Genomic DNA, 12,540 nt, shown 5'->3' with positions numbered 1-12,540 from the left:
TGATTACAAACTGATTTGTTAAACCGCTTTATTTAATTACGAGTTGGCTTGATAAAACGGTTATTTGTTCATGAGCTAGTTTGAATAAAATGATTTGCTTATATAAAGATTATAACAACGTGAAATATACAATTAAAGTATTAGCGTGTCATTTAATGTTTGAATAAGTTAAAACGAGTTAATAAGTTAAGAGAACTACTTAATTAAGAGAACTACCTAAAATAGGTAGAACTACGTGGTTTTGATTCCTGATTTAAAGATTAAAAGTACGTTCGGGATACGTAGGAAGCTCGATAGAATTATCGAGTCCAAGCCAAATAATTAATTAAATTTTAGGTAGTCTAAATAAATTTTTATCTATTATAGATTCGTGTTTCAGACCGATAGGCGTTCGTTATCATATTTTCCATTCATACCCGATGCGGATTTGGGTCGGATGTGATAATATATAAATATATATATATATATATAATGGATTAAATTAAAAAAGACGGATCAAGATAATAATGGATTTTGTGTGTTGAGTAATAAACTAAAATTTAAACTAAGACAAACAGGTTTTTCTTAAATTAAGCTTAAACCATAAACTAATTAGTAATAGCTATTATTAGTAACTCTAATTAAAAATAATTCCCTTAGATAATAGCTATAAAACCCCAAATGTTTTTCAAAAAAAGTATTCACCACATCAATTCAACAATGGCATACGGAAACGAAGATGGTGCGGCCAAGAAGAAGAAGATCGCCGTGATCGGCGTTTCTTCTTTGATTCTAGTGGCTATGGTTGTGGCCGTAACCGTCGGAGTTAACCAGGATAAAGGCAGCGGTTCCTCTGGTGAATTAGGTTCCGCCCCCCATATTTCTACCTCCAAAAAATCAATTCAGTCCATTTGTCAGCCGACCGATTATAAACAAACCTGTGAGCAAAGTCTTACAAAAGTCGCCGGAAATGCGACGTCACCGAACCAGCTAGTTATGGCTGGATTTGAAGCTGCGATTAAAGCTCTTGAAAAGGCAATTGAAAATTCCACCACCGTGCGAGATGCTGCTAAAGATCCAATGTCGAAACAAGCTCTTGCTAATTGCAAAATATTGATGAAAACCGCCATTAAAGATCTCCGAGTTTCTATTAAACAGGTCGGAGATTTTGATCTGACGAAACTGGATGAACTTCTCGATAACCTCAAAATCTGGCTTAGTGCTACGATTACTTATCAGCAGACTTGCATCAATGGCTTTGATAACACCACAGGAAAAGCCGGTGAGAAAATGAAGGGAATTTTGTTAACTTCTAGTCAGCTTTCAAGCAATGGACTTGCGATGGTCGCCGGACTTTCTTCTGTTCTCGGGGATTTCAATTTATCAATAATTACAGGCCGGAAACTTCTTTCAACCAATATGGCTGCCGAGCCGATGTGGCTTTCTCCTGCTAGAAAGAGACTTCTTGCTGCTACTCCGGCCACGATTAAGCCTGATATTACTGTTGCCCAGGATGGAAGTGGCCAATTTAAAACCATTGATGAAGCTATTAAGAAGATTCCTGATTTCAGAACTAAACCTTTTGTTGTTTATGTTAAGGCTGGAGTTTACAAGGAGAAGATCACTTTTAAAAGAGCAGCGACTCATGTCATGTTGATCGGAGATGGTCCGACTAAGACTAAGATCACCGGAAATGCTAGCTTTGCTAGTGGTGTTTCCCCCATCATGACGGCCACAGTTTGTAAGTACACATATATTTTAGATCTCGAGTTTGAGTTTTAATGTTTCATATATTTTTTTTATTTATCTTAATCTGTTTCGTTTATTTGGTACAGCTGTGATAACTTGCTGGATCCGTTTTGATATTCTTTGCCGGAGTTACCTGCAAAACAAAACCGGAGACAGGATCTCTGGAAAAACTCTCCGACGATCAAGTCAGTTTTTGTAAAAATGAGTATATAATTTAGCAATATCTTTGTGGGAAAAAATGTGAACGTACCTCCCCCCTTATTCTTAAGGCCTTTTATAGGTGTTTTTTGGGTAATCGCCGAGGGCGGTTACTCCTTAGTGGGCCACGTTCTGACGGCGGTTACCCCTTTTTAGGCCATGTCCCTTTCGTGGCTTTCATGGCAACGAACGTGGTTCTGAGTGGGAGTCTTGACGCTCCGTTTAGGAATTCGGGGCGGTTTACTCGCTGTGCCGCTTCCTTCATTCGGGTCCCGTCCAATCTTAGCCCATGGGGCTTTAATATGGGCTGGGCTTGCGAAATGAATATAACCCGTTTTGGGCTTCGCGGGTTATCACATGCTTCCCCCTTGGTCTAGCAAGAGCCCTTTTAGGGTCTTTTTATAGGGGACGCTTCGTCTTTGTCCGATTATTTCAAAGTTTTGAATTTGTGCATTTTCCCTCTTTCGTTTTCTCCGGCGTCGACCTTTTAATTCCGTTACTTCTTTTCCGGCGTTGACCTCTTAATCCCGTCACTTCACTGTGTTGTCTTTTTCATGTAAGTTTTTCTTTTCACATTTGTTCCTTGTTCGGCTTTTTGCTTCTGTTTTCCTTTTACCCAAAGGGGTACTTCACTATTTTCGTGGCCCAGATTATCTGCGGCTTCACTTATCCGCTGGCGGATGAGATTGCTTCCGTCCTAGGCGGTTACGGAATCGCGCCCGGGCAATTGCATCCTAACGGCTGGGTCGATTTGACTCTGGACAAATTCTTGGCGGATTGTTTGGAGGTTCCCTTTTCGCCCAAAATCTTCTCCAAGCTCAACCATTTCAAAAGCTCGGCGGGGTATTTCACTTTCATCCGCCAGAGCGGATACTATGATTTTGACGAGAAGCTGAACAAGATCCGCGAGTGGGATCGATCTTACTTTTTTATCAAGTTTAATGAGGAAAACCTGAACTTCCTTCGTTGCTGGAGCCGACCCAACGTAAAGAGTTTGAACTTCGGGTATCCTAGCAAGGAAGAATCCGCCGTTATCAAGTTCCTGAAGAGCACTCCTCCTTTTGTATGGACATACGATCAGGCCTTTCATATGCTAAGGAGCCGAGTAGCGATTGCGTACCGCGAGGGGGATCGCGTTGTCTATATTCCTTATCGCGTTTTTGTGCAAGGTACTTTTTATTTCCAAGTTGATGGTTTCTTTTAATCCTTTGCAGGGGTGATCCTTTATCTCAAATCGCTGCAGATCGGGAGGCTAAAGCCCTGGCGAGAAGAAAGAAGCGGATGACGGAAACCGCTTCCGTTGTAGGGGCGGATCCTTCTGGAAGGACGATTCCTTCTATTGGGGCGGCTTCCCCGATTAGGGCTTCCGCTTCACAAGGTCCCGCTTCTGCCTCCGAGGATCTTCCTTTAACCAGGAAGAGGAAGATAAGTGCGGATACAGAGTCTTCTCGTTCTAAAAAGAAGAACACTTCTGTGTCCCTTACTGTTGGCGGCGCACCTGTATCCGCCTCGTCTAAAGGAAAGAGCGGTACCCCCATTCACGAGGTATCTTGATCTACTCCCTCTCGTATTGCTACTTTTTCCTCATGAGCTATCTGCCGCTCTCTTGATATTTTTCTTTATGCTTTTGCAGCCAATCCCCGATATTAGCGGATGGTGGACTAGGACTTTCGGCCTGGCCGTGAACTTCTCTTGCAAGGATATTGTATCTTCCATATGCAATGTCCTCGGGCGACTTCCCTCTGCCTCCCGTGTGCGCGAGCAAGTACCGCTCCCTACTGCTGTGGAAGGGATCGAGAAGCGTTCTGTAGAGGTATATTATTGCTTTGTCCTTCGCTTTCAAATATCTTGTGTTCATTGTAACCGCATATTTCTATTCGCCCATTTTTATTTGTGAGACGTGTTATATGCAGATTATCAATTTCGCTGAGGGCATTCTCCGAAGGAATGCAGAGCGAGCCAATGAGTTGGAAAGTCTTGGTACGGAATTGGCGACTCAGAAGTCGCTTTATGATGATGTCCAAGGGAAGGTGAAGGTCCTAGAGGGCACCTGTCAGAAGGCCGTGGGCGAGAAGGAGGAGGCCCTTAAATCCCTTCAGGCCAAGTCCGATGAACTGCAAAAAGCCCTCGACGACCTAGCTGCTTTCAAGGAGGCCCAAAAGAAGAGGGTTGAGGAGATTTTGGCTGAAGATGGTGCCCGCATCTACTGGTATGGGGAGCGGATTCATGCGGCTTATGAGCACGGGCATCAGGGTCTAGTACTTAACCGCCCCAAAGTTCCCATCCCTGAAAAGGATTTAACTGGGGAGTGGGATAAGCTGGAAGCCGAGGATGCTGATATGGATGAGGTACTCTTCTTAGATTGGAAGAGTCTTCAGGATCCTCCGATTAGCTGCGAGATCCCTATTCAGCCCGCGGAAGGAGAGGTACCCCAAGCCGTTTCTCAACCTGTGCAAGAGGTACCTCTCACCGAAGAGGTTACTGAAGCGGTTACCGATTCAAGGGTTGAGGATTCGCTTGAAGTAGATCCTCCTACCGGAGGAGATGAGGGAGTCGCCGCAGTCCAAGAGGGCATTAGGGGCGAAGGAGAGGAAGCTGTAGCATAGCTTAACTTATATTTGGACTTTTGTATGTAAAAATCATGTAACAAACCGCTCTGATATATATATTTTCTTTCGGTTGTTGCTTTTCATATATGTGTGATTGTCACTTTTTTGCCCTTTATATGTGCCCTTTGTCCTTTTGCCGACTCCATATTTGTGTTTCTTCATAGCTAGGGTGGCCAGACCCTTTTTGCAATTTTGAGTACTCGTTTATTCGCTTAATTTTATGCCTTAACTTATAATTCTTCTTTCGAAAATAATCATAAGTTTTGATCATAAGGTTTTGCGAGTGATGCGTAATCATGCATCCGCCTTTCTTTAACAGGCAACACATTTATGTGTTTTTGATTTTAACCCTAAGGTTTTTTGCGAGTGATACGTAATCAAGAATCCACCTTTCTTTAACAGGCAACACATTTATGTGTTTTTGATTTTAACCCTAAGGTTTTTTGCGAGTGATGCGTAATCATGCATCCGCCTTTCTTTAAGAGGCAACACATTTATGTGTTTTTGTAAAGAATCCGCATTTTGTTGTATCATACTGAGTGAATGTAATAACTTTTATTGATGACGAGAAAAAGTTTATTACATATGTACACCAATTGTGCGGGATTGAAGCCTCATTAAAACCTTTTATCAGAAAACCCAGTGGGAAAAACTCATAAAAGGAAAAAGAGTACTCGTCATTTCCTCGAACTACTCGGCCTTTCTATATAGGCGTAGATTCTCTAGATTCCAGGTGCGCGGGAGCTTCTTTCCACTCATTTCTTCTAGTTCGAAAGTGGCCGGTCCCATCTTCTTGGATACTTTGTATGGCCCGATCCAGTTGACGCCTAGCTTGCCTTTGCCATCTCTAGACTGTATTTTATCTGCTTTTTTCAAGACCAAGTCATTTTCGTTGATCATTACTTTTCGCACTCTTCTGTCATGGTATTTCTTGATTCTATTGCGGTACATTGCCATTCGCATGTAAGCTTTTTCTCTTCGTTCCTCCACAGAATCCAAAGCATCTCTGATGTTGATAGGATTTTGTGTGTCGCAATAATAAATTGTCCGATCTGTGGGCGACTTGATTTCAACAGGTAGGACTGCTTCGGCTCCATAAACTAGCGAGAAAGGTGTTTCGCCTGTTGCTGCCTTTACAGAGGTTCTGTATGCCCACAACATATGGGGTATCTCATCCGCCCAACCTGTTTTTTTGTCACCTAGCCGCTTCTTGATGCCTTGAACCATGGCCCTGTTGGTAACCTCCGTCATACCATTTGATTGGGGATGGTTTACAGAAGAAAAATGATTCTTGATTCCCATGCTTTCGCAGTATGCTTTGAACTTGGCACAGTTGAACTGGGTGCCATTGTCGGTTATAAGCTTCTGCGGGATCCCAAATCGCATGATAATGTTCTCTCGTAAGAACTCGATCATTCGCTCAGGTGTTTGTGTGGTTACTACCTCCGCTTCTACCCATTTGCTGAAGTGGTCCACTGCGACTATCAAATACTTCCTTTTCTTTGTTGTTTCTGGGAATGGACCCACTATATCAATTCCCCATGTTGCGAATGGCCACGCCGTCATTATAGTGATTTGTTCAGCTCCGGGAACATGCTTTTCATTCGCATGGATTTGACAGTTGTGACATTCCGCAACCATCTTCTGGGAATCTTCCACCACCTTGGGCCAGTAGTATCCCATCAGTTTGACCTTTCTTGCCAATGCCGCCGAAGCTTCGTGCGCGCCACAAATTCCTTCGTGTAGTTCTCGCAGCACATAGTCTCCTTCATTGCGACTAACGCATTTCAACCATGGACATGTGTACGATTTCCGATACAAAGTTCCATCCCGTATTGAGTATCGTGCCGACTGCCCAATTATTTTTCTGGCTAAGCTCTTATCAACCGGCAAATCTCCCTGCTCCAGATATTGACGGATTGGCATCCGCCAATCTTCATCGTCTTCCAGTTCCTCGATGATCATAATCTGATCAACCTCGAATGCTGGTGCCGATTTTATTTCCAAGCTGCATGCTTTTTGACTCCATGGTTCTCTACTTGCCGCTGCTTTTGCCAATTTGTCAGCTTTTGCATTTTGGCCTCGTGGAACATGCACCATCTCCCAAACGACTCCCTTGTGCGTTAACTCTTGTGTCAATCGGCTGACCACCTGATGGTATTTTACTAGCTCCTCCTGTTTCACCAGATAATTTTTTGTGATCTGGTTTATCATGAGTTTGGAATCGCTGTAGATTACCACTCTTTCTGGGGTGAGTTCATTGAGCAACCTCAATCCACATATCATAGCCTCGTATTCTGCGGCATTATTAGTAGTTTTGAAAGTTAATTTTGCTGCATAGTATAGGCGGATAACCTCCGGACCTTTGATGATGATTCCTAGCCCATCTCCGTCTGCAGATAAGGCCCCATCTGTGTACATGCTCCACTCTTCTTTTTGTGCCTTTGGACATTCATCATCATCCCAGGTGAATTCGTTCACGAAGTCGGCGAGCACTTGGCTCTTTAGCGCTGGTCTTCCTTCATAACGGATATCGAATTCGCCCAGGCGAATTGACCATTCCATCAACCGGCCGGATGCGTCAGGTTTTTGCAGTACCTTTCGCATTGGGATGCCAGTTCTCACAATGACAGTATGCGCCTGAAAATATGGTTTCAATCTAGCCGCCGTGGTTATCACCGCGAGGGCCATTTTGTCCAATTTCGAATACCGGAGTTCTGCGTCCTTCAAGACTTTGCTCACGTAGTATACTGGATATTGTTGCCCTTCTTCTTCTCGCACCATCACAGTGCATATCGCCGTGCTGGTGACGGATACATAAAGAAACAAATCTTCTCCGTCTTCCGGCCTGCTCATTAAGGGTGGATAACATAGTAATCGCTTTATCCCCTCAAATGCTTCTTGACAATCCGGCGTCCATTCAAAGGACTTGGATTTTTTGATGGCATTGTAGAAAGATAGACATCGCCTAGCTGAGCATGATATGAATCGCCCTAATGCCACCAACCGCCCGTTCAGTCTCTGTACTTCCCTTATGTTCCTTGGCGTCTTCATCTCCATTACTGCTTTAACCTTCTCAGGATTCGCCTCAACCCCTTTGCCGCTAACAATGAAACCCAGGAACTTTCCCGCTCTTGCTCCGAATGTGCATTTCTCTGGGTTCAATTTGAAGCCATATTTGATCAACACTTCTAGGATTTCTTTGATATCCCGCGGGTGGTCTTGCATTTTCTTGCTTTTGATGATCATGTCATCAATATAGATCGAGAAGTTCTCGCCGGATTTGTCTGAAAATATCTTGTTCATCATCCTCTGGTATGTTGCTCCCGCGTTTTTCAATCCAAAGGGCATCACCTTGAAGCAATAAGTCGCCTGCTGAGTTATGAATGATGTTTTGATTTCATCCGCCTTCTCCATGGGTATCTGATGGTAACTGGATTTCATGTCGGTGAATGATAAAGCTTCATATCCTGCAGTTCCATCTACCAATATATCAATGTTAGGAAGTGGATACATATCTTTCGGACATGCCCTGTTCAAGTCTTTGAAGTCGACGCACATTCTGTACGTTCCATTCGGCTTTTTGACTAGCACCACATTGGCTAGCCATTCCGGATAGGTGACTTCTCGAATCGCATCCGACCTTAGCAAGTCCGCCACTGCTTTTTCAATCGCCTTTTGCCGCTCAGGAGCATGTCCCCTCTTCTTTTGCCGCACTGGGGTTGCCCCTTTGTCTACATTCAACCGATGGGTTGCTACGTCTGGGCTTATTCCTTTTAGCACTTCATTCGGGGCGGCAAATGCCGACTCATATTGGATCAATACCTCGGTAATGGCCTTCTTTGTTTCTTCTGAGAGTCCAGCCGCTATTCGCACGTTCTTGTCATTCGAGATGGCGAATAGTTCCGTTTCTCCCAATGCTTCCACCGGCAGCTTCTCTTCGACTTTATCCTCCTCTTCCGGTTTTGGTTCAAGTGATAATGTATAGGCCTGTTGAGATACAAGTTGATCACCTTCAACTATGACTCGCCCTTGGTGTGTTTGCAAATGTAACGTTAAATGCTTCATTGAGATGAGCGACTCCGTCTCCGACAGGAATGGCCGTCCCAGAATTATGTTGTAGGCCAGTGGGAGATCAACAATTGCGAATTCTAAATCACCTCGCCATTTTAGATTCTTATCGCCCATTTCTGCCTCCAACACCACCTGCCCACTTATTTGGGAGGATTGACCCCCAAAACCAGTTACATCCATGAAGGTGTGTTCCACCCGCTCGTTGTTGATTCCCAACTTGTTGAATGCTGTCCGGGTAATGACGTTGCAAGAACTGCCTATGTCGATAAGGACCCGCTTGACGTCCCATCCTTCAACGGCCATCGTGATCACCAGGGCATCCGCATGTGGCTCCGTGATTCTCGCAAATGAGTAATTGAGGGCATCCCCCCTATGTGTGTTGCTCTTTCGCCGTTCACGGCGAGTTCTTTTTGTTGGAGGCTCGTAGATTCCGCCTGCTATCACGTTTATCACCCCTTTCTTCTGCTTCTTTTCTGGCCGTGTTTCTCCCTTATGCGGGAGCGTTGTTTTCTCATCAGCTGTTTCTTTTCTTACAAATTGACTCAGCTTGCCTCTCTCGATCAGTTTTTCTATTTCCTTCTTCAGTTCGTAGCAATCATCTGTGTCATGGCCATTCAACCTGTGGAACCTGCAATACTTACTGGGATAGCGCCCCAAACTGGTTCGGCCTTTCACCTCGGGGAACCGCACATCCTTCTTCAAGGGGCTCTTTTCGATCCAAAGTAACACCTCTTGGCGAGTCGTGTTTAGTGGTGTGTGATATCCTCCACCTTGAAAGGGACGATCGCCTCTTCGAACAAAATTACTTTTGGACTGGGTCTGACGCCGACCATCCGAAGTGGTTCTAGCGGCATCTCTTTCTCACCGAGTTTGGGCCCTATGTTCCCTGTTGACATCATCCACTTCCATGAATTCCTTTTCTATCTTCATGAGCTCGGCTACAGTGCGTGGTTTGTTACGGATGATTTCTTCCCGCATGCTCCAATCTGTGATTCCATCCGCCATGATGTTGTGAATACTCACGATATATGGGTTCTGCAATCGCACCAGGATATCGTTAAAGACGACAACAAATTCCCTTAGGGAATTATAGTTTCTCTGTTTGATCTCCTTCAGCTGCCTATCTGTCACATCTGCCTCTTTACAGCCCACGAACTTCGCACAGAAATCCCGACTATATTGTTGCCAATTGTGAATAGATTCTGCCGGTAAAGATCGAAACCAATCAGATGCCGCACCGCCCAAAGTTGTCGAGAATAACCTGCAAATTATGCTTTCGCTTGCCCCTGCAACATCCATTAACTCTCTGTAGTTCCTGACATGAGCCTCAGGGTCAGAATTTGGATCCCCATAGTATTTTGGTATGGCAGGTGCTTTGATTCTGTGATCTGGAATGAATTCCCGCAACGAAGGGGCAAAAGGTGAATCGCTCTGGACCTCTGCTCTCGGCCGAGGTGAGTACCCCATTCGCTCCATCATGCTCCGTAATTGATCTTCTAAGTCAATATCGGGTACTCACCGGACCTCTTCCATCCGCTGCTGGTGAATTCTGGATGGCATCCACTCGCCCATCGGTGTTGAGACGGGTGCCTGTTGGTGGACCAATCGTCGTCCCGTTATAGGATCAAAGTTCCATGTGTGCTCACGCCCAGACATAGTTGTGTTAGGCGTCATCAATTCCGAACGTCTGTGAGGAAAAGGGTCCAGTTGTTGTAGCGGAAGAGTGCCTTGCATTCCTGGCAACGGTTGGGATGGCTGCCAGGTTGGATGTGTCGTCGTAATGAGATCTGGGTGCGAGTAGTTGCTCGGGTGACTGTGTGGATTCGTGCGACTACTCTGGCCCACTTGATTTGGCACCTGAGATGGCTGCGGAAGGACAGGTATGACAGGAATAGTCGGTGATTGTGTTGAGATAACCACAGGTTCCTGAGGGGCAGGCGCCATGGCGGTATCGCGTTCGGCGAGGACGGTTAATAAATTAATCATTCGATCGCCAGCCGCCTGGCTCATATTCGAAGCCAAGACCTGTCCTGCCATCTGCACGAAATCGCTATTGGACATCTCCATTTCATTTTGCACCTGCACTTCCAATAAGGTACCCAATTGTCCCGAGGGGCCTGATGAGCTAGGCACCACAGGCTGAGTACCTGCAGGCTGCGAATTTGCAATCCGTGAACCTCGTGAGTTCATGCTAGTGGATCTGGTCGTAACACCGGTCGTTCGTGATGGTTCTGACATGTTCTTCGTGTACCTTTAACCAAGTGTTGGTAAAAAAGGTCCACGATCACCGCACCAATGATAACTTGCTGGATCCGATTTGATATTCTTTGTCGGAGTTACCTGCAAAACAAAACCGGAGACAGGATCTCCGGGAAAACTCTCCGACGATCAAGTCAGTTTTTGTAAAAATGAGTCTATAATTTAGCAATAGCTTTGTGGGAAAAAATGTGAACGTACCTCCCCCCTTATTCTTAAGGCCTTTTATAGGTGTTTTTTGGATAACCGCTGAGGGCGGTTACTCCTTAGTGGGCCACGTTCTGAGGGCGGTTACCCCTTTTTAGGCCATGTCCCTTTCGTGGCTTTCATGGCAACGAACGTGGTTCTGAGTGGGAGTCTTGATGCTCCGTTTAGGAATTCGGGGCGGTTTACTCGCTGTGCCCGCTTCCTTCATTCGGGTCCCGTCCAATCTTAGCCCATGGGGCTTTAATATGGGCTGGGCTTGCGAAATGAATATAACCCGTTTTGGGCTTCGCGGGTTATCAAGCTGTTAGCGGATCTCACTTTATAGCAAAGGATATCGGGTTCGAAAACACAGCCGGAGCCATCGGACATCAAGCAATAGCACTCAAGGTGCAATCTGATATGTCCATCTTCTACAACTGCCATATAAATGGCTACCAAAACTCCCTTTTCGCCCACACTTACCGCCAATTCTACCGTGACACCACAATTTCCGGCACCATCGACACGGTTTTCGGGGACACCGCCGCAGTTTTCCAAAACTGTAAGTTCGTGATCAGAAAGCCAATTGATCTTCAGAAATGCACAATCACAGCACAAGGAAGGAATGACACAAGGCAAACAACTGGTTTTATCATCCAAAATTCCACCATTACAGCTGAAAAGGATTACCTCGCCGTCAAGGAGACAAATCCGGCTTTCCTAGGTCGTCCAAGGAATCCTTATTCAAGGACTATCTTTATGCACACTAATATTGAAAATGTGATCAATCCAAAAAGATGGTCTCCATGGATGGGAACATATGGAACTGAGACTTGTTTCTACGCTGAGTATGAGAACAAAGGAACTGGTGCTGATACATCAAAGAGTGTTACTTGGAAGGGTGTTAAGAAGATTACTGCTCAAAAGGCTGCCGAATTTTCTGCTGCAAAATTTATTGATGGAGATAGTTGGATTACTTCCTCTAGGGTACCTTATTCTTTCTGTATTTAAATATGAAGTTGTATTTGACTCAAAAGCTAATGATTGTCCATTAGATTGCGCCTTAACAACATTCAAAAAAATAAATAAATGCCATGTTATCAATAATAACTACTTTATGTTATTTAATTAATTATTTATTTATTTATTTATTTATTGAAAATACAAAATAACATTTCATTGTTTTTATTTTCATTTATAGAGATACATTTCTTGATGTTATTTTCATTTACAAATGGGCTAATAATAATAATATATTAATGAACATATTATTATATTTGTCGCCCAATTGTAAATATGTATATGAAACCGTTAGACTTATCCACCTCGTACATAAAAAAGACTTAAACTTAGAGTTTACGCTTAGAATTTACCTCAAAATATGAGCTCGGCTTACCCCTCCCTTATAACATCCGTGTCCAAAAGTTTCAATCTTTATATCCTAGTGTAGTTTATAATTTATAGAATATTAATTAAATGGGTATTATAA

At 44.2% G+C, this 12,540-nt stretch overlaps 1 protein-coding gene across 1 annotated transcript; it reads left to right on the top strand.

Moving 5' to 3' along the window:
- The first annotated feature begins 699 nt into the window (after window positions 1-699).
- Window positions 700-12,062, top strand: LOC136217506 (putative pectinesterase/pectinesterase inhibitor 28). Its single transcript, XM_066004098.1, has 2 exons — window positions 700-1,720; window positions 11,374-12,062. Exons 1-2 carry the CDS (start codon window positions 700-702, stop codon window positions 12,060-12,062), a joined length of 1,710 nt encoding a protein of 569 aa, XP_065860170.1.
- The last annotated feature ends 478 nt before the right edge of the window (window positions 12,063-12,540 follow it).

The sequence above is a fragment of the Euphorbia lathyris genome, chromosome 2, assembly GCF_963576675.1.
Source record: "Euphorbia lathyris chromosome 2, ddEupLath1.1, whole genome shotgun sequence".
Taxonomy (NCBI): Eukaryota; Viridiplantae; Streptophyta; class Magnoliopsida; order Malpighiales; family Euphorbiaceae; genus Euphorbia; species Euphorbia lathyris.
Note: the sequence above shows the minus strand (reverse complement) of the source record. Positions and strands in the feature narration are given on the sequence as shown.